General features: G+C 44.4%; 1 protein-coding gene across 23 annotated transcripts in view; it reads right to left on the bottom strand.

Moving 5' to 3' along the window:
* The window catches only part of DEPDC5 (DEP domain containing 5, GATOR1 subcomplex subunit), a 111,519-nt gene that overhangs the window by 33,176 nt on the left and 57,064 nt on the right, over positions 1-21,279 (bottom strand). For 8 of the 23 annotated variants that reach the window (XM_073223190.1, XM_073223191.1, XM_073223175.1 and 5 more), the window contains 9 exons: positions 17,580-17,645; positions 14,548-14,731; positions 13,937-14,097; positions 10,669-10,786; positions 10,029-10,196; positions 9,152-9,371; positions 7,763-7,896; positions 2,445-2,553; positions 62-127 (listed from right to left, as the gene is read on the bottom strand). In XM_073223190.1, the coding sequence (XP_073079291.1) occupies positions 62-127; positions 2,445-2,553; positions 7,763-7,896; positions 9,152-9,371; positions 10,029-10,196; positions 10,669-10,786; positions 13,937-14,097; positions 14,548-14,731; positions 17,580-17,645 (1,226 nt within the window). Of the gene's footprint in view, positions 1-61; positions 128-2,444; positions 2,554-7,762; positions 7,897-9,151; positions 9,372-9,993; positions 10,197-10,665; positions 10,787-13,047; positions 13,159-13,936; positions 14,098-14,547; positions 14,732-17,579; positions 17,646-21,279 lie in introns of those variants that run through there. The other 15 variants (XM_073223178.1, XM_073223187.1, XM_073223179.1 and 12 more) reach the window with 9 other exon arrangements.

Below are 21,279 nucleotides of genomic sequence, written 5' to 3'. Positions count from 1 at the left end.
AGCAGGCTTCAGCTGATGGGACCCACATGCAAGGGCTGCAGAGCCCCGGAGTTTGACTGACCTGTGGGTAGGAGGAGGACGACGCTGTGCGCGGGCTGCGGACAGACTCCACAAAGAAGGCCCCATCCTGAAGTCAGAGGTGGAGGAAGCACCGGCAGCGGTGGCAGCAAATGCAAGGGAGCGAAGGAACGGAAGGTGGGCCAGTGGTGAGCCATCAGGGACGGAAATGGGGGTGAAAGGAAAAAATAAAAATGAAAACAAGGAGGGAAGGACACAAACAAGGGCACATGAGGGGGATGGAAAAAAGAGAGAGAGAGAGATCCATCCAACCAAATGCAAAGCATTAGCAGGAACTCACGGCTTCTTGAGCAGAACAGACCATCGGCATGGGAGCAAGCACCCGGCTTAGAAGGTGTGTCCAAGCTCCCTCAGCCTCGTGAGACCCTGGCATGGATTCTGTGCCTTCCCACATAGCTCTGAGCCTCAGACCTATGCCAAGGCAGAGGAAAAGCTGCGGAGCATCTGGCACGGGTGGTGGGGAAAGGCTTCAGCAGCAGCTTCCGGGCCTCCCGCCTGGCTGGGCGGCCAGCAGCCCTCTTAGAGAGACAGCGGCTTGAGGTTTTCAATTCTGCCTGTTACTAAACAAACACGGCAGCCAGATGGGAGAAGAGGAGTCAATGCAGCAGAAGTTCTTGCTTAATTTTCTAAGTAAACAAGGGACACAGAGGCAGCAATACCTTCTCCTCCCCTCGTTGTGTAACAAAATCACTGAGAAGCTGAGACATATGTAGTGTCAGAAACATGCACTTACTGAGGGAGGCATGTTCCTGAAGCTGTCTTCCCTTCCCTGTCCTATTACTGTAGGATTCAAGTTGCCAGGTAATTGAAACAAAAATATCATGGAGGATTTTTCCAAAGCATCTTTTTTAAGGTCAAGAAGTGTCCTCTTGGCCCTTAAAAATCTTTTTACTTTTCATGCATTATCATTGAAATTCAGAAACAGCACGTGAAAAACCGGAAGATCTCTGCTTTCCTACAACTTTTCTTCAATCCTAAAAGTAGAATCACTGAAATACTGAGGTTAAAATATTTACTAAGGGTTAAAATCCATTTTATCAATATTGCTGCTATTTCCCACAAGCCACTGTGCACTTAAGTAACACACCATGGAAGACCTGGCGGTGGAGATGCAAATTCAGGTACCTACACATGCCAAACAAGATGCTGACTGGAACACTTCACTCTGGCCGTCTCTTAACCTCTTTGCTTCTCTCCTAGACTACTTGGAAATCTATATCTAGTATGACTGATGGCCATCCATGTAGATTTTAGTGTTCTGTTTATTAGATATTTATAAAGATATTTATTAAGATGGTATTATATTTATTATGTAATTTATTATACTATTATCTCTGGTCTACAGATTATACAAACTGCCTAGAGCGACAGTTGATACTTTTTTTCTCAGATTTTAATCCCTCCCTCCTAGTAGTCTTATTCTAACTCACCCTAAAGAAATAATCAGAGATGTGGTCAAACAATTATGTGCAAGGCTGCTGTTTGCAGTATTATTTATATTTGTGATACACTGTAGAATAATTATAAAAAATTTTGGAATAATTACCAAAAATTATTTTTAAAGATTAGAAACCATCTACATTTTTAACAAAAAAAGTAGGTTATAAATGAAGGTCTATCCATATGATGAACTACTGTATACTTTTTTTTTAAATCATGCTTTTGGAAAATAATGACATGGGAAATTTTTCATATGAAAGTAAAGTAAACATACAGATGGATATACAGGTTGAGCACAATTTTGAAAAATAAAGTACATCTATTGATTCTCTTTCATCTCCTAATGATAGAGACCAGGTAAGAGAGAACATACTCTCAGCTCACACTACTCTCTCAGGTTCTGAACTTTCAGGAGGATGTAGAGCCAAGACTACTGGCCTTAAAAGATACAAAACACCTAATCTGTGGAGTTTCTGGCCCCTCAACTGTAACTGATGTTCCACGTAAAAGCCCAAAGCCTCAGGTTTTGATTTTTCCCCTAGTAAACTCCTGCTCGTATTTTTCAGGAGTCTAAGCAAACCCATAGGAATTTATTTTTGAAGCGTGAGATCTCGGGGAAGCACTTCTGTAGCTTTCTACCTCTCCTCCAGCCAGCCAATTTCAAAGCTCAAGCCAGGTCCTGGGCCTTAACCAGTACAGTTTAGTTTGACTGTTTTATATCTGCATTTATCTAGCTGTTAGCTTCCTTAAAACGGGAGAAGAAAAATTCCTCAATAAAAACAGTAATGCTTGAAAGCGTTTGGAGTAGAATTCATCCAAAAAATCTTCAGCATTGTCAATCCTGGATCCAAATGGCTATTCATTTTACCCTCCACATCAGGCCTCTGAAAGCACGCGGCAGCTTCCTGCTGAGTGGCCTCCTTTACCTTTCGTGGGCTGTCCATGTAGGTGGGAGTCATGGCAACGCTGCTGCTCTCAGCTGGCTGTGAGGAGCTCTTGCCACCATGCACAGCTGTCTGCTGCTCTCCCAGACACCTGAAAGGAGGAAAAACACACCACCGTAGCTTGCTCAGAGCTCCCTGGTGAAGGACCTGCATTAGCAATATGAAATACAGCTCTGCTGCCATCACCTCTGATGTTTCTCCTTCAGGCCCCATGCGATGCCCTTAATTTCATTCCGTATCCTGAACGATCACCAGTCCTCCACGATAAATCGGAGAGCAGCCCTATTTAAAAAGCAATGTGGCAGCCCCAGGTGCTTACATGCTACTTTGAAAAGAAGTGACGTGGTTTGAGTGACTTCATCCATAAACACCATTTTTTAATCCCCTAGGAAGACTTGCTCTCAGTTCTTATTAAATAAACCAAAAGAAGTTCATTTTGAAAAAGGACACTAACACACAGTATAAACTAAATGAGGGAAAATGTGCTGACTATGGATTTTGAAGGTTTGTACGTCACCCTTTCAAATGCCCATACTTAAATCCTGCTCCCTTTCCCACAAATCACACAAATCTAACAGACATTGTCTCATAACACAAGACCACTGTGGTTTTCTTAGGATATCCCCTCTCCATTCTGACATACATAAATACATTCATTTTCCTAATAATTTCAGTTTATTCATACTAAAAATAACTACGAGCTATTATAACTTGCATGTTCCCCTAAGTTAGACTGTTTTAATACATCATGGCATTATTATTTGGTAAGCGTCAGAAGGCTCATGTGTTAAGTCCCTCATTATTATTGTAACATACACTCTGGTGGATACTGTGAGGCACTGCCCAGATCCTTCTGCCATGGCTTTTTTGCACAGCAGCTGGCTCAGCTGTCCAGCCCCTCTGGGGACAGCTCAGGCTGCAGAGCCATGTTCAAGCTCTCACCCAAACCTGTGCTGCCTGCAGTGAATGATCAATGAGAGTTTATAACGATCTGGCTGTGTTGGCCCAACCTGGCTCACCGCTGAAGGCTGCTCTAGCCCCAGAGCTTGACGAGGCATCCCGAGCCTGTCACTGTGCCTGCACTGCATCTTGGCTTCCCCCTCTGTCCTCTCCTGTTTCTTCCTCCTTCCCCCACACAGGTGCTGAGCCTAAGCACTCCCCTTATTAAATGTCCAACCCGTTAAACTTCATCTCCATCTGCTCCCTGGGGACCCAGACCCAAGACATTTCTCTAGTCTTAAATTCTGATATGTTTGTTACGGAACATAAAGTAATCTCATACCAGAGATTAAAAATCAGTTTCCATGGTAACCTGTTACACTCTCTTTTTTTAGTTCGTATTATGGAAAATTTGAAACATACACAAAAGTAAAGAGAATAATACAATGAATCCCTACATCACCAGCCCCCGAAATTATATATTTAGAGCCAATCTTGTTTCATCTATACCCATTATCTATCCACCCTATTTTGAAGGAAAATTCACACAAATATTTCATCCATAAAAACTTCAGTTATGTACTGTATCTTCAAAAGAAAATAACTTTTTAAAAACATAACCACAATTCTGTCACATTTAAAACTTCTTTAAAGATTTCTAGCATCAAATATTTCCCCAATTATTTCCAAAAATTTTTTTGTCTGTCTGAAAAAGGATTCAATTAAGGTCCCTACACTGCGATAAGTTATGTCTCTTTTAAGCCATAAGCCCCTCTTTGTCTCTCCTTATCTTAATTCATTTGTTGAACAAAGTAGCTAGTTTGTCCTATAAACTTACATAGTCTGGAGATGCTGACTATAGCCCTTTATTGCTCATTATGTTCCTCTGTGCTTGTAATTCCTGGGACCTAGAAGTTATATCTAAATGTTTGAGTAGATTAAGGTTCAATTTTGGACGAGAATTCTTCCCAAGTGGTGGTGTGCTTTATCTGGAGGCCCATACTGTCTGGCAGCCTTTCTCTGGTGATGTTAATTGCCAGTAAGACTCTCTGCTTAATCCAACAGTGCCTTAGAGACCACGCATGGTAATATCCTATCATTCCTTCTGTACCTATCAGCTGCAATACTGAAAAAGGAGAAAGTCCCCCACACTAATTACTTGGTTACTCTGAGGTGCAATTCACACAGGAAAAGCAGAATTGCTCAGTTCTTTCCCTTGTCCACTTACACCATACTGTCTCTCTCTCTCTGCCACATTGCAGTGTTTTCCTCTGAGCCTCATCCCCAAAAGCACACTGGGACATTCTTGTGCACTGCGTGCAGGCTGCAGTGATGGACCATGACTGGGACGGCAGTGACAGGGTACCTTGGTCACGCCCCCGAGTCCCCTCAGATGTGTCATCTGATGCACATGACAATCTGTACTTACTGAGCTGCCCTCTATTGTGCTGACCTGTGGACAAGGAATTGGGAATTCAGAGACAAGCAAGATAGTGTCCCTGCCTTTGCAGGCTGCTTGTCTAATGGCTCAAAAGGGGACTGCCACAGAACAACCAGCCATATCGTGTACGCGTACCTGTGAGGATGTGCAGGGAAGCACGCTGCCTTCCGTGGGAGAGACTGCCACACTTCCACAGAAGCAGTGACAGGTGCCAGTTGGGGTCTCTCTCCCTGACTTGGCTGTCATCGGGTTGTCCTCAGCCAAGAGGGGCAGAGAAGCCCACTGACCGGCACCTGCTACCCAGGCCTGCCCCAGCCATGCTGATAACCGGCGCAAGGCCATGACTCCCGGGGCCTCCACCTTCCGTAAGAGCCTGACTAAGTGTGCCCACCTACAGAGAGGGACCGGAGGGGATCTGGAAGGAGGACACAGCTGGGGTGAGGTGGCAGGACTACAGGTGACATTTTTAAGATTGTTTTTCACGCGGCTAAAATATTGCTTTACATAATAAATAAAATTGGAGCTGCTTGATGCAGCAAAAGAAAAAGAGAACACAAATAAAAAACGCAGCGTGAGGAACATTATCTGAAGGCCTGGCTCCTCGGCTCTACCTCAGCAGGCAGAACATGTACCATGTCACCTGGAGCAGTCTCTGTGGGGAGAACGAACCTCAGGTCTCTCCGTCCCGCTTCCTGCTGTGGGGATGGACAGCTGAGAATCCCCCCACCCGTGGTGGGGACATGACCCCCCAAGCTGTCCTTCCTCCCCTGTCTGAGCAGAAAGAGGCTCCGCAGAGCCTGCAGAATGATGACTCACTCACGAATTAAAATGAGTCCCCCACCCCCAGCTTCACACCCCTCCCAGTGACATATGTTCCCTGTTCTTTTTTCCAGCGGGAAAGGCTGGGATTAGTTACAGGGAGAACCTGCCAGGCAGAGTTCTGGGATCTTTCCTTGGGCAGGTGAAAATATTTTCTGAAGAGAACCCAGCGCCGCTAGTAATGAGCCCAACTCAGCCTAGCTCTCTCCTTCCATTGCACAACGCCCCCCACCCCTGCCCTATAACCCCACTGAGTTCTGCCCCCGCACCCTGCACTCCTTCCCCGCCCTTCCATCCACACCCTGCGGGCCTCTGCTGCCTCCTGCCTGCCAGCGGCTCCTCCTCCCGGGCCCACCTGCTGGGCTTCCCAGACGCGAAAACACTTCTGCCAGATACACTGACTGGATATTTCATGATATGAAAATTATGGCATTATGATCTTGACTTTTTTTAAAGAAATACTTAAATTTCAGAGATACATATTGAAATATGAGAGATGAAGAGACAGGATGCCTAGGATTTAATAAAAATTAAAAAAGAAGATGAGAGCAAGTGGGATATAAATGAAACAAGATTGGCCATGAGTTGATAATCATTGAAGTTGGGTGATAGGTAAACAGGGATTTATTATTGCTTTTTAAAAAAATCTGTGAAATTTGTCCCTAAATATATATTTTTAAACTTTCAAGGGATCCCTCTTGTTATGACAATGTGCAAGGACAGCCTGGCACCCCACTTCCCATGCAATCTTTCCAAATGCAACTCAATGTTACTTTCTAAAAGCCAGAAGTGCGCAAGCTCCTGGTGAGCACAACACAGACCCTCATGCCAGACAGACAAGGCCTAGTCTCCCCTGACAGCTATACAGGGACCCTGAGCATCTTTTCCTTCATCATTCAATAAACATCTATTGAGCACCTACTGTGTGTCAGGCACAACACACGGCCTCTGCCCTCACAGCACAGGTGAGTCAGGAGGAACCTGAGCGAGCCTCAGTAGAATTTTGGCGAGTGCTCTTAGCGGCCCAGGCCCAGGCTGCTGCAAGGCACAGAGGGGAACCTGGCCTGGCAGGGAGGACAAGTGAGATGGGGAAGGCTCCCTGGCGAGGTCTCACCTGCACACAGTGGTGTTTTCTCTCTTCCCCAGGTCCCATGTCTCCCTTCGGTATATTTCTCTTTCTACAAGGTCAACTTAAATCCTACCTCCCGGCACACTGTGCCTACCCTCCCAAGAAAGATGTGGTCCCGCTGGTGTCCTGCGAATTGGAACACCTACTGTTCATAAAGGCACTACACGCTCACATGCCTAAAGAAGCCAACAGGTAGCACAGCTGAGGCTGCAAGACAAGCCCAAGACCAGAGGATGTGCTGGGTCTCCCATAAACCTGAGGACACATGCCCGTTCTAAAGTGCCAACCCTCCATGGCTGGGTATGACTTGGACCCAGTGTTAACTGAGCCCCCACTATTTCAAGCAAAGTTGGATTTCATCTATTACTTATGATATAGGTTTAGCTCACATACTTTTAAAAGATTTTGTGTTTTTAGGGCAGTGAAACTCCTCTGTAATGGTGGCTACATGTCATTATAAATTTGTCTAAACCCATAAAATGTACAACATCAAGAGGAAACCCTGATGTAAACTGTGGACTTCAGGTGATAATGATGTGTGTCCAGGCTCATCAACTGTAACAAATGCACCACTCTGGTGAGGGATGTTGACAATGGGGACGCTGTCATGCATGGAGATGGGGTATATAAGAAATCTCCATACCTTCCACTCAATTTTTCTTTGAACCTAAAACTATCCTAAAAAATAAAGTCTATTAAAAAAACAAAACAAACAAAGCCCACTTTGTGGGCCAAACCGAACATAACTATATTTAAATTAAGCCCTAGATTGCAAATTTCTAAGCCCTGGCATATTTCATGTTATTCGACACTTACAAGGTATTAAACTGACTTTCTTCTCAGGTGTGCATCTTTTCTGAATTACAGGCTCCATGCAGATAGAAATCACAATCCACCACACTCACAAGAGTGTGGCCCTGAAAATCCTCGGAGCCTGCGGGGTGGGGATGGGGCTCTCCTACAGGCACTTACTTCTGACTGGCCTCCATCTCCAACAGGGCAGCCAGAGCAGAGGTGCCCTTCTTCCCAACTGGGGGGCCGGTCGACTCGAGGGAGTGCGTGGAAATGGGCCCGGTCATCTGTAAGCCTTTCATGGCAGTCCCTTTCTAAAGCAGAGAAGAGGAGACAAGGCCATCAGCCTGAGTGGGCTTCCTCAGCGGACGCCAGTCATGCCCCAGGTCATGCCGCCACATCAGCGGTGCTCTGGGCTCTGGGAACCCAATGAACAGAGGAGAGGAACATGGCTTCTCGGTATTCAGGCAATGCCATAGTACTGCTTTTTGTTTGAACTGAAGATCCCAAATGCCTGTTGGACTCAAAGTGAACTGCCTCTTTGACGTGGTTACACATCCGCACAGCTCTAGCAAGTAAATGTTTGACCTAATTTATAGAAGAAGAAACTGAGTTGCAGAAAAATAGCTCATCCCAAATTCCACTGGAGCTGGAATTCAGACTCCAGCTGCCAGACTTCAAAACCCAGGTCCTTTCTGCTAGCTAAGCTCTCTTGGAAATGTTTCTAATCAGAAGTGATGCTGTGTTGCTGAGTGATGCTGAGGTCGGAAAAAAAAAACATAGCTGATGATGGAAAAGAACGAACTATTGATACAAGCGACACCTCAGGTGAATCCCAGAGGCATTATGCTGAGTGAAAGAAGGCAGCTTCTCAAAAGGTTACATATTGCATGATTCCATTTATATGACACTTGGCAAAGACTGATGGCTGCCAGCTGTTAGAGATGGGGACACGGTGTGACTAGCAGGAGGTAGTTCTTTGGAGTGACAGAACTAGTCTGTATCCTGATTGAGGTGGTGGTGGTTACATGAATCTATGCATTTGTTCAAATTCACAGACCTGTACACACACGTATGCCCACACAACCATGCTGACTCCCAGACCCATCCTTTATCGGCTGGGTGCCCTCAGACATACCCCATAACCCTCAGTGTCCTCACTGGGTGGTGTGAAGTCGAGTGAATGCCCAAGTGTGCCAGAACCCTAAAAGTAGTACAAGAGTAAACAAGTATTTCTGCTGCCGCCCTCTTGAGCGAGTTTCTACTCAGTAATCCAGACCCCAGTGTGTACTCTGTGCTTGATGTGGGGTCTCCCTTGAAGTGTATGAAGGAGCTGTGCCTAAGGCAGGGCAGGGTGGCCCTGGGCCACAGAAACTGCCAAGTGGCTGCCTGTACCCTATCCCTCCCTCTTTCACCCTGTACTGGAGGAGGAAACACTATTTGGATTTAAGATGAATGCTGGACAGATGTGGAGTGAATGAACTGGCCAGCGAGAGGCCCCCGAGCCAGGAGCAGACCGTTGCTGCATCCCATGCCACATGCACCCCCAGGGGCCCACAGAGCCCTTACCCGCATCATGCGATCCGAGCGGTGCCGCCTGCGGATCCGGTTCAAACCCTCCACGAAGCGGATAAAGCCATCCAGGAGCTGCCACTCCTCCTCATCTGCCCGGGGCCTGTCCCCATAGATGTCGCAGTGGGCCTCCCCCTCCGTGATGCGCTTGGTGGCAGTGACACAGGCTGGTAGCAGCAGGAAGCGGGTCCTCCAGAACTTCAGAGATTCGATTAAGCTACAGGGGACCAAAAGGAATAAAGGGGGTGATACAGGCAGAAGTAGATAACAAAAACACTCCCAACAAACATCCTATCTCAGCCCTCTCCCTGGAGTTGGCATGTGAGTGGCCATCTCCCCATTAGTGCGTGTGCACCCGATGCTCCACCTCATGGCTTCACTTAAAACACGGCTCTGAAGGAAGACCATGAAGCCTGCTTTCACTTTATATCCCAGGGATGTCAGAATGCTTCTGTGAACCCAGGCTCAATCCAGGGGTGGCTTTTTATCATCACAGTCATAAATCACACATAAAAACTAAAAACGAGACACCATAAGTAGTTAAGAAAATGTTGAGAAGGTGATCTGCTGACTCCATCAAAGACACATGACCTCTCAGTTTCTCTTATTGTTGTTTTGTGGTAAAACATATATAAAATTTACCACTTTAATGATCTTTTAACATGCAATTCAACACCATTAAGTACATTCACACTGTTGGGCAACCATCACTCCCATCCACTTCATCCTTGAGTTTTTAACCTAATGCAATTTTTCTTTTGATCCTCCATTTTTTTTCCTAAAAGAAACATCATACTGTAATAAGAAAAAAGGACAGACATGTTAAAATATAGATACACCTGAGGCTGGATGTGAAGCCAAAGCTCGCTCTGACCTGAAGTCCTCGGAGCCTGCAGAACAGATATACTGATCTAAGTAATTCCACTTGTATTCCTCTAGGCGCTCGTGGGAGAATTCCACCCAACAAGAGACGAACTCCGAGTCTGAGTGGGAAGGACAGAGGCTGTATGTGTAGTGGATCTGGGCCGATTCATAGGGGTACCTGAAAAATAAAGGGCATGCCCAGGAATCCAAAGATTTCCTCCTGACTCCTCTGCACCTTTGCCATCTCAATACACTTGGCACTCTTGACCATGTAAAGGTTAAAAGGACATTTAACCCTGGCCACAGTAACCAGCTCATCCCAGAAGACTGATAATGCACATTTCTCAGTTCTTCTTAAACTTTCTCATCTTTCTATCCTCACTTTATTTTTAATTGGTTTGTTAAGAATCAAGCTAAACATTATAAGCTGAATCAAATTCCTTTTAGAAGTAGGTGAGCTATAGCCATAAAAGAACCCTAGAGAACAAAATAGTAACTCCGAAAGAAAAACCAACCACTCAACCCAAAGGGTTCGAATAATGTATCACACACATAATTCACTATGTGGACAGTATGTGTTATAAATGTCATTTAGTATGTGGATATAATTCAAGACAGTAGTTGAAAACCTTAAATATACAAGGACTTACTTGGGAAGATAGCGTGTCACTGTGATCATCTTGTCCTTCAGCGTCGCTTTGTGGAAAGTTCTGCCCATACTCAGCCAGTACTGGTCCTCCTCCTCGGGGCGGTTTCGGGACACAAGGCCTAACAGAGAAAAACAGCCATTTCTTCCATCTGGTTGAGGTCATTCCCTTAACAAGCAATTGCTTCTCTTCCACATGGATTCAGAGGAGAAACAAAAGAGGCAACACTATCTTCTGAGGGGCAGTTTCATGAACAAAACTTATTCTTGGTAGAAAAATAAACAGTATTGAAGTTGGCAGATTTTCCTGATACTGAAACAGCCTGCAGCAGATTAGGGCCTGGGGTTCTGAGAGCACCTGGCTGACACACTCGAAGCTGAACAACCTGACATCTCATCCTCTGAGAAAGAAAGTTCTGGGGCAGATATTAATTGGCTGAGAGACAACGGTGTGGCTGGACTGGAACTCTGCTCCACTCGGACACAAGCTGCCCAGCCCTGTGGTGAGGCATCTGAGGCCCTTGCCCAGGGCTAGATTTCTGGCCTCAGCTCCCATGACCCACACTGCTGTATCGTGTTTCAGTCTTAAAGGACCGCTTGCCTTCTGTGACTTCCTTCTCCCCATGTTTGCTCCTGTTGCTTATGCCTTCTCTTCCTGGGCCACCACTAGAATACTATGGACCATTTAAGGTCACCATCAAATGCCACTGCCTCCTGAAAGGTATCAGACCTCATCAGCAGTCTGAATACTACCCTGCATGTAACAGCTTCTGTGCATGTCTCACACCTTTACAAACTTAAAGTTCTAGGAGATCAAAGCCAAAATCTTGTTCATCTGTCTATTTTCAGTAGCCTCTGATAAAGTGCCATGCCCAGAGTAGGTATTAAAAAAATATTAGTTGAATTGAGTTGAACACAGGAGAGAGAGAAACAATGAGGAATCAAGAAAACTACAAGCTTTTGAGAGTAAAAATAGCGCTTTAGTGAACAGCTGAGGCAAGACAAGATTGCTGTGATAGAGATGAAATACAGTGCCCCCATTTGGCTCTGAGACAGTCACACACTGGCAGGCAGTATGGGAGTTGCCAGGACAAGAGACCTAAAGGACCTTCCCTGTGAATATGGAAATTTCCCAGATGATGGTGAGGAAACAGCAGACAAGTGGTATATAAGAAGCCAGGCTTTGACTCAGAGGACTCCAGGTTAAACCCTAGCTCTTTCATTTCTAGGTTGTGTGATCTTGGGTACCACATCTCTTCAAGTCTCACTTTCTGCAACTAGAAAGAAGGTGTGCCCATCCCAGCATGTTTTTATTCATGCAACAAACACCCTCTGGCTGTCAGAAGACAATGTCATGGGCTGATGCTCACAAGCACCCAGCATGGTATGGACACCCCATTCTAAATTAGGTGCACCAGTTATTTGCTGTTTTATCCTGCACAGCACTCTTCACAATCTGTCATCAAATATATACTTGTGGTTTATGAGTTTAACATCCATCTCTCCCTGTAGACTGTAAATGCTGAGGACAGGGCCAATGCTGACCTGTGTACTACGGGAACAGGATCCTACTCACAATCAGTAGTCAAATTTGTGATCAGTGAGTAGTACTTACCATCAGTAAGGCTCACTTACAATCTGGTTACTTTTCTATTAATTATAACAATGGTACCATTTCTGTTACTACAGAAATAAAAGTCATTAAATTTATCAAAGGAGAAAACAGCCAGAAAAGGTACAGTCAGGTGAGTAGCCTCTGGCCAACTAGCCAGGATATGAAGCTCATGAAACAGACAGAATAGAACTGGATGAGAGGAATTGTGGCCCACTAAGCGATATCAATCAGTCATTCCAGGGAAAAGCAAGTAGGTAGCCTGGATAGGCCCAGAGACACCAAAGGAAAATTCATTCCACTGCTCTTGGGATGAAGAACAAATTCCTTCACATGGTCACATAAAGCTTGGGTTATCTGACATTTGTGCCTATGTCTTTGGCTTATTCCCTGTGCTCCACTGCATCAGTCTTCTTTTTGGTGCCCACAGAGCCTTTGCACATACTAATCCCTCTGCCTGGCATGCTCTTCCTAATTGCTCCTGATCCCCTGACCCCAACTCCGAACATACTTCTCTTACTAATGAATCCTGATGTACTTCAGGTCTCAGCTCAAACTTCACCTTCTCAAGGAAGCTCTCCCTGACCCTCCAGACCAGATCAGGTCCCATATTAAATATTCCTATCTTGATTTTTCCCTCAGTCTTTATCACGACGTGGACTTTATATTTCACAGTTTGATTAATGTTATTTTTCCCCACTGGGCTATAAATCCCCCACAGAACAGGAGTTTCAAAAATACTGTTGAATGAAAGAATGAATGAATTCATACATTTATGGACTCATATTTAGTTATATGCCAGGCAGGTGGTTTCCACTGTGGAGGATAAAAAGATGAAGCTGAAATAGTCCTGACACTCAGAATGGTTACTTTGAGTAGAGTCTAGAAAAAAAAACAAAGGCAATATGTGATAAATATCACAGGAGGCTTTCCAGAGGGAGTCCAAAGCTTCACTGTAAACAACACGGTCTGGACTGGATGCCCACTAGCCTCCCTCTAATAGGTCCATGCTCTCTGACTCTCTGGCCCCAGGAGCTTTAATGGAGCAAAAGGCGGTCTGAGGTTTTGAGCTGGGTGGGTAGGGGAGTGTGTGTGGAGGGGGGGTCTCATTAGCTGCAAGCAGGAAGCAGGAGACTAAAGGCTGCACACTGACTATTCCAGGAAGTGGCCGCTGCTTCGGGCTCCAGGTCCTCACACTACATTCTTTCTTCCTGGCTTAGGTGAGAAGAGCCCTTCAGAGCCTGGGCCTGACTCAAGCGGCGCCACTGAGCCTTCCTCATTCATCAGCCTCTGCCGCCCACAGGCGACCCATTCTTGCTTCAGGTCACTAAGCTCCCGTTACAGACAACGGAAGATGAATCCAGAATAGGAAACAAAGAAAAAACATCAAGTTCAAGTTTAGGGAACATCTGAGAACCTGCTGTGTCAGGTACCGTGCCAGAAATAAATACAGGTTTCTGGGTCAAGAATACTCACTAAATACTTTGAATTTTAAGATAAATTTGGGCCTAGTGGAGACTTTATTCCTCACAAAAAGCAAAACTGAGAAAGGAAAGTTTTGTGTTGAAGAATAATTACTCCTAAATTTCTCTATTCCCTATCCGCTGGTACAAATTTAGCAGAGAGGAAAAAACCTAAGTCCAAGGGGAGCAAAACTCACCTCGGCTATAGAGAGGGCTGCTGCTCAGTGGCGGTGGGGCAGCAGGGCTGGCTGTCGGTGCCTTAGGCTGCACTATGATCTGGTAGCCCTGCATGAGACGCTGGCAAATGAACTCTTCAAACACCTGCTGGGCCGTCATCTGTACACCCTCCTCGTCCCTCCTGAGAAAACAGACAATTGTTCACGTGGATGGGCTTCGGGCGGAGTGACACTGAGTCTAAGTCCCATCCTCTTCTTTGCTTCAACCCCACAAGCTAGCCCTCATAAGGACTCTGTGGTGGTTCATAAAATTAAGAATCTGTAAACCAGATTAGGAGAAATGATCAGTTCAGAGAGGTACAAAAAGAAGGTGGATAAATTGATGTCTCAATGGGTAATCTTAGAAAATATCAGATTTTGCACACCTAGAACTGCAACAGAAAATACGAGAGGATCAGTGAGGAAAAGGGTTAAGGGAGGCATGTCAATAGAACTCTAAAGAAAAACGAACCATTCTTGCATCATAAAGTCTCTTAAATATTAACAGGAGGACAAGAGTTTGAAAATTCAGTTTTTCAGATGCACACCCGGATGTACCCAGACCCCCTGCAGACCTTCCCTCTGACACCAACCTGTCAATGTCCGCTTCTGGGAGGAGATCATAACAGCCCTCCTTGAAGTCGTTCTGCAGGCCCTGGCGGTCGGGGAAGTAGTCGGTGGTGAGGGGGAGGCACGCCGGAGTAGTGAGAGACTTCCAGTCCACTCCCACTGTGCAACAGAAGCCTGGCACTACAGGGGGAGCAGACGGTGTCAGAACTGCATCGTGTAACAGGGGAAAAAGGTACGTGTGGTCACCACAGCCAGTGTGGGACAGCAGGAGAGGGAGGGGAGGCAGGGGAGTTCACAGTGAAAAGTGATAAAATTGCCAGGAAAGGTAGGCAGAAAAGGAAAGGGGGTTGGTGGGGGAGAAAGAGAAAGAGAGAAACAGAGTTTGTTAGACAACGCAGGGCACATGCTTATCCAATCCCATCATGCAAATGGGATTCACAGCTGATACTTTTCATTTTCTGCTGATCACCAGATATAGACACAGTGCCAGTGAGGTTACGGCAGGGCAGGGCAGGCAGTTACATGTCAAAGCAAACCAACATTCCAAGAGCAGAGGAGAGGCTCAAGCCAGAGCCTCTCCAGAGGACGGCAGTGCCTGGGTGGGGAAAGGAGAAGAGCTCAGCTGGGGTTTGGAGTGAACGGTACACAGCAGCAGAATTCAGGAATACTTTCAGAATTGGGAAAATAAGTCACAGATCCAAAAGGGTAGGAGGAGAAATTAAGGGAGGATGTCTGAGAAAGTCAGGAGGCCAGAACTTTGAGAGTTTAACAACTAAAAATGAAAGCTGCAATCTGCAGAGTGGGCCCGACTACATGGGTCTGTCCAGAATTGCCTGCTCTTCGGTTACAGCAAGGTCTTTTCTTCTTGGCACTACTGACGTTTTGGACCAGGTGGCCCACTCTGTGGCAGGGGGCTGCCCTGGGCATTGGACGATGGAGAACAGCATCCCTGCCACTATTCACTAGATGCCAGTAGAGTCTTCTGGTTGTGAAAACCAAAAATGTCTGCGGACATCGACACATGTCCCTCTGGGGAGCAATATCATTACCAGTTGAGAATCACTGAGTTCAAGTAACAGGGCAACTGTTCCTTTAAGTTTAAGTGAAGATTATTTTTCAAATCTCTATTCAAGGGAGCAATATGAAGCAGAAACACTCCACACCTTTGCCTCTGAATCCTGAGCGAAATTTTAACACAGGGCTCTGCTGCTTACGAGTGACACCCATTATCTCATCAGCCCCCACACAGCGCCTCAGAGCAGGTGTTTAAACACCTGGCCAAGCCAAACCTCCCAGAAGTTACAGGACCAGAAACCTCTTGGCTTAGGGATCTTCCTACCATATAGTGATAGATACACACTACCCAGTACAATAGTGTCTCCCTAAGTCCATAGTTAAAGGACAAGGAGAGGACTTATGTTCATCACAGGGGGAAACATGCTCTAGGCAGGCCCACTGCCTTGGGAAAGATGATCTGCTGACCTGCAACAGGCCTAACTCCATGGTCTTGGGGGCTGTTTTGTTTGTTTGAATCTTATTTTGTTTTGTTAAGAACAATTAACGTGAGATCTACCTTCTTAACAGATTTTCAAGTATACAATACAATATTGTTAACTCAGGCACAGTGTTATATAGCAGATCTCTAGAATGTATTCATCTTGCATAACTGAAACTTTATGCCCAATAAATAGCAATGCTGCATTTCCACCTCCCCCAACCCCTGGCAACCACCAAGTCACTCCCTCATTCTATGAATTTGACTATACATAGGTCTTGTTAACTCATTAACACTTCAAGAATTTAAAACATAGCCTAAAGTAGCCTAATTAATCACCCCAACTTCCCTATATGGCAGATGAAGGGGTGAGCTTGTTTCTACTTCCTGGCTAGACACCTGTCCAAAAACACAGTGGAAAGCCAGAAGCAGAAGACAGAACACTTCAAGCCCTCTTAGGTTGTTCTCATCCACTTCCTGACTCTTTTAGAAATGTTTTCTGCTGGGCACACACCAAGAGGGAATTCAAATGCCTGGCCCCAAAATCCCATGGTGAGAAAGGCTCTTTATTCTTAATTTAATGATGTTCTTTCCCTGAGAAAAGTGTGTGGCCTCATTTCTAATTTCAGTATCTTCAGGTCCTACAAAGAAGGCTTCTAAAGAGGTCCAACATCACAGCCATTAAATTAATGACAGATTACAAAATTTAGCACTGGGCTGTAGAGGAGAATAGCCTTATCTATTCATTGCTGACAGCTTTCTAGAAAATAGTCAATCTGCCAACCATACTTCAAGTAATATATTCCAAAGATGTGAACTGAAAGAAAACATACACCCACTGCACCATGAATTGTGTCTGCATTATATGCTACTGCTAAAAAACTAGAAACCACCCCAATGGCTACCAATAAGAAATTATTATTCAAACCAGGATATAGAAATGTGTTTGATATTGACATTAAAAATGACTAACATGAGGGACTTAAAGAAACAGTGAAAGGATTAAGCTAATCAAAAGTGGGGACAAAAAGACTATGTATACTCACTGGTCATAGCAAGTAAAATAAAGCCAATCAGGGTTAAGATGGATTTTCTGGTATTTTGCTATTGTCGACATTTAGATATACTCTTATTGTATTGCAGCAATTTCAATAGACGAGGATGATCAAAACAAATATAACCCAGTCAAACAATTTCAACTACAGGTATAAAAAAAGTTCCAGTCCCCCTTATTCTTTCTTTCCAGCTCCCCTCCCACCCCACCCCACCCCCAAGCCATCACAAAGCATTTAAGAGCTAAGGGACTCTGGACTGGCAGGAGGGCCTCATGGGAATTCCATTATCCTTCCCATATGCCCCTGAACCACATCCCAGGACAGGTCACTGGGCCACTGGCCTCTCACTTTCCATCGGAGAGGCAGAAGAGTCTTCTCTCACCACACTGGCTGCAGAACTCCACAGGTGTGCTGGCTTCCAGACCATTCTCTTCCCACAGGGCCCCCCTTGCTTCCTCATGCTCAGACCATCTCCCACCCCACCCCAGTCAGCTGCTCCTCTTACTTGGGTCTGGAGACGCAGAAACACTGTCCTCTACAGAATCCTTATTCTGGGTCCTAGGATTCATACCTATGGAAAAACGAAAACAGGTTGTTTTCATGAGGTTCATTCTGCAAAAAAGTTCTGGCCAGTTATGGTTGAAAAAGCCCAAAAATTGTAGATAAAGATAAAAATGTGAATCAAGTGCAAATTCTGTGTTGAATATTTTGAACAGCACAAGAGAGTCAAAGAAAAATTAGCAATCTCAAATTTGGAAATAAGCCAGAACTTTGCTCTAAATTATCAATACCATTCTTTGTCCAATGAGACCCTTAGCACACAAACGTGCACGTGCACACACACAAGCAAAAAAGCAAACTACCACTTATTTTATGAAAGACATATGTCAAAAATCATTTCAAATAATTAGAGAAATCTTTAGCAAATATAAAATGACCTATTTAAAGTTAGTCCATTCAACAGTCATTCTTATCATCTGGAATTTTCTTCCCCAGTCATGGCTTCCCGGAATATGACATAACTCGAACTCAATGATTAAAACTCACTACTTGGAAAGAAAAACAGTGATTTTTACGCACAATGAGCTGAAAGGAAAAACAGAGTTTTTGATATGCAATTAATGACTGAAAAGTAATAGAACTAATTTTAAACTACATGTATCAACATTTAAATGTTCCTATCAAAACATATATATTTACTAGGAAATTATGATACCATAAAAAGAATTGGAAAGATCCTCACTAAACTGTCAACAGTGGCTATCTCTGAGAAGAAAGCTAGAGGAGGTGGTAAGAGGTAAGCGATAACTCGTGTTTTTTTCCTCTGAATTCTTTTGTGTCACCCGAATCTTTTATAACAAGAATATTTATATAACCCTTGTAAAATATTTGAAAAGACAAGCTACAACTTGGAAGGAAGCACTTGTAAATCACATATCTGGCAAAGGACTTGTATCCAGAATACAGAAAGAACTCTCAGACCCAAGAACAAGAAAACAACCTGATGAGAAAACGGGCAAGAGACTTGAACAGACACGTCACCAAATAACATAAACAGAAGGCAAATACAGCACATGAAAAGATGCTCAACATCATTAGTCACCAGGGAAATGGTAAATTAAAAGCACAATGAGATACATACTTCTTGAATGGCTAAAATGACAAGTCACACCCACTATAGACAAGGATTCAGAGTAATAGAAACCCTTATCCATTAACGGTAGGAATGCAAAATGGTACACCACTTTGGAGACTGGTTTTGCAGTTTCTTTAAAAGTTAAACATACATTTACCATTTGACTCAGCAATCCCACACCTGGGAATTTGCTCAAGAGAAATAAAAACTAATGTTCACACAGAAACCTGTTATGTACATGTTCATAGTGGCTTTATTCATAGTTACCAAAACCTGGAAACAACCCAAATGTTTTTCAACGAGTGAAGGCATCAACAAAGTAGTGCATCACACAGTGGACCACCACTTGGTAATAAAAAGTAACAACCATTATTACTGATGCACATGACAACCTGGATGAATCTCAGATGCATTATGCTGAGTGAAAGAAGCCAGACTCAGAAGGCTACACACTGTATGATTCCATGTGCTCGACACACTAGGAAACACAAAACAAGAGGGACGAGGAACAATAGTTGCCAGGGGATACAGGAAGAATCGAGTACAAAGGGGCAGCACAAGGGAATGTGAGAGGTAATGGAAATGTTCTGCATCTTAACATGTTTGTTGGTGGTGATATGACTGCATTTGTCAAAGCTCATTGAACTATACAATCAAAAGAGTGAATTTTACTACCAAAATTTTGAATTAACACATTTTTTAAAAATTGAAAACATGTCACTTAGCCAAAACAATTTTAGGACCTTTTTTTTCCCCCGGGTACTGCCTTCAGTAGATTTTTAATTATTAGTCATCATAATAAGATACAATTTATTAAGTCAGACAAATACTGTGTTTCGTTTTATTCAAACTCCCCACTACGAGGCAGAAATGAGGTGGGTATATTTTTTCCCAGATACAGAAACTGAGGCTCAGAGCAGTTAAGTAACTTACTGAAGATCACACAGTAAGTAGATGAACTCTGAATTTAGACTCTTTCTGCTTAACTCTACAAATGCTGTTTCCTGACTATCCATCTGGGCATGTTTTCAGCTACTAAGAATGTTATCAGTTCCTTGTCAACAGCCAAAAGCCATTTGGAGACAAATTTTCTGAAAAAGCTATGTTGGACAACAATATCCATTTTCATGCAAACACAAAGCATGCCTACAAAGAAACAAAGAGATGGATTTTCTTGTTAAGACTGAGAACCATAATGAAGGCAATTACAAAACTGGCATTTTCAAAGCATTCAGACCAACAGGAGAATTCTTAGGTGCATTACATCACAGCAATTACAGAACTGGCATTTTCAAAGCATTCAGATCAATATAATTATTAAATGCATTTCCTCACAGGTTTGGATGCTAAGTTTGATTATTAAAGCATTTTTTTTTTTAAGAAAACCCAATCCAGACTTGATTTGTAAAAACCGAAATTCTTATACTAATAAACAATTCAACTTGCAATTGCACGAGCAATTGTTTGAGGTCAAAGAGGCAACCAATAAAAAAAACGATTCTCAGTGCAGCTTTGGCTCCTGGGTCCAAGTAGACTTGTGCCATCTCTAAAAGGCACAAATACATTGAAAGCTACCAGCCTTTTATGCATCACACACATTTTATTTTAAAGAAATGGCAATGGAAAAAATCTATAAATAAATAAATATTTTAAGGGATTCTACAGAGCTGTCTTCCTAATGGGTTTCAGCTCCGGGCAAATTCACTATGGATTCAATAATGAGACCAAAAAATTACAATGGAACATTCTTGGGGTGAAAGGGTTTATACCCAACTTTATTCCCCCAGTGGCAGGTCAAGCACTAGAATCCCGTCCATTCGGAGCGAGTCTGCGTGCAGCAAGCCGGTCTCTGCCTCTGGGCCCCTCTGCCCCCGTAGCTGTCTCAGTCTCTGTCCTTGGTGCTGCCACCATTCCAGTCTCGTTTCTGCTCTCCTGCAGCCTTGCAGCCGTGCCACCGTGCCACCGTGTAGCCCAGAGCACTTAGGAGAACTCTTTATATAAAGTCAATAATGATGTATTGCCCACACATGTGTAGTGAGCTAGCTAACCAGGGCCAGGTGAGAATCCTGGCCACAGGAACCTTTACTTTATCCTCAAGAGCTACTTACAGTTTCCTTGCAGTTCAAGCCCAACAAACTGCCTCTCCCAGTGGCTCTGCCTTTGGGGCTTTATTTTCAGTCAAATGGACTTGCTGTTGCCATACAAAGAACTCCAACCACCTGAGATGATGGAGGTGAGAACTTGTGGTGGGTCAGTGTGGATAAAATGAGAGGTCCTGTGGCCAGGATTCTCACCTGGCCCTGGTTGACTGGCTCACTGCACACCTGTGGGAAATACATGGCTGTTGACTCTATATAAAGAGCTCCACCCAGTGCTCTGGGCGCAACACAGTAGCAGTGCTGCAAGGCTGCAGGAGAGCAGAGCAGAGGCTGGAGTGGTGGCAGTGCTGAGGACAGAGGCCCAGACAACGGCTGTGCAGGATGACTGTGCAGAGAGGCCTGGAGGACAGCTGTGTGGGACGGCTGTGAGGACAGAGGGGCCCAGAGGATGCTGTCACCTGGAAATAAAG

Source organism: Manis javanica, chromosome 15, assembly GCF_040802235.1.
Source record: "Manis javanica isolate MJ-LG chromosome 15, MJ_LKY, whole genome shotgun sequence".
Classification (NCBI taxonomy): domain Eukaryota; kingdom Metazoa; phylum Chordata; class Mammalia; order Pholidota; family Manidae; genus Manis; species Manis javanica.
The sequence above is the reverse complement of the archived record's forward strand: the minus strand, read 5'-3'. Positions and strand labels throughout refer to the sequence as shown.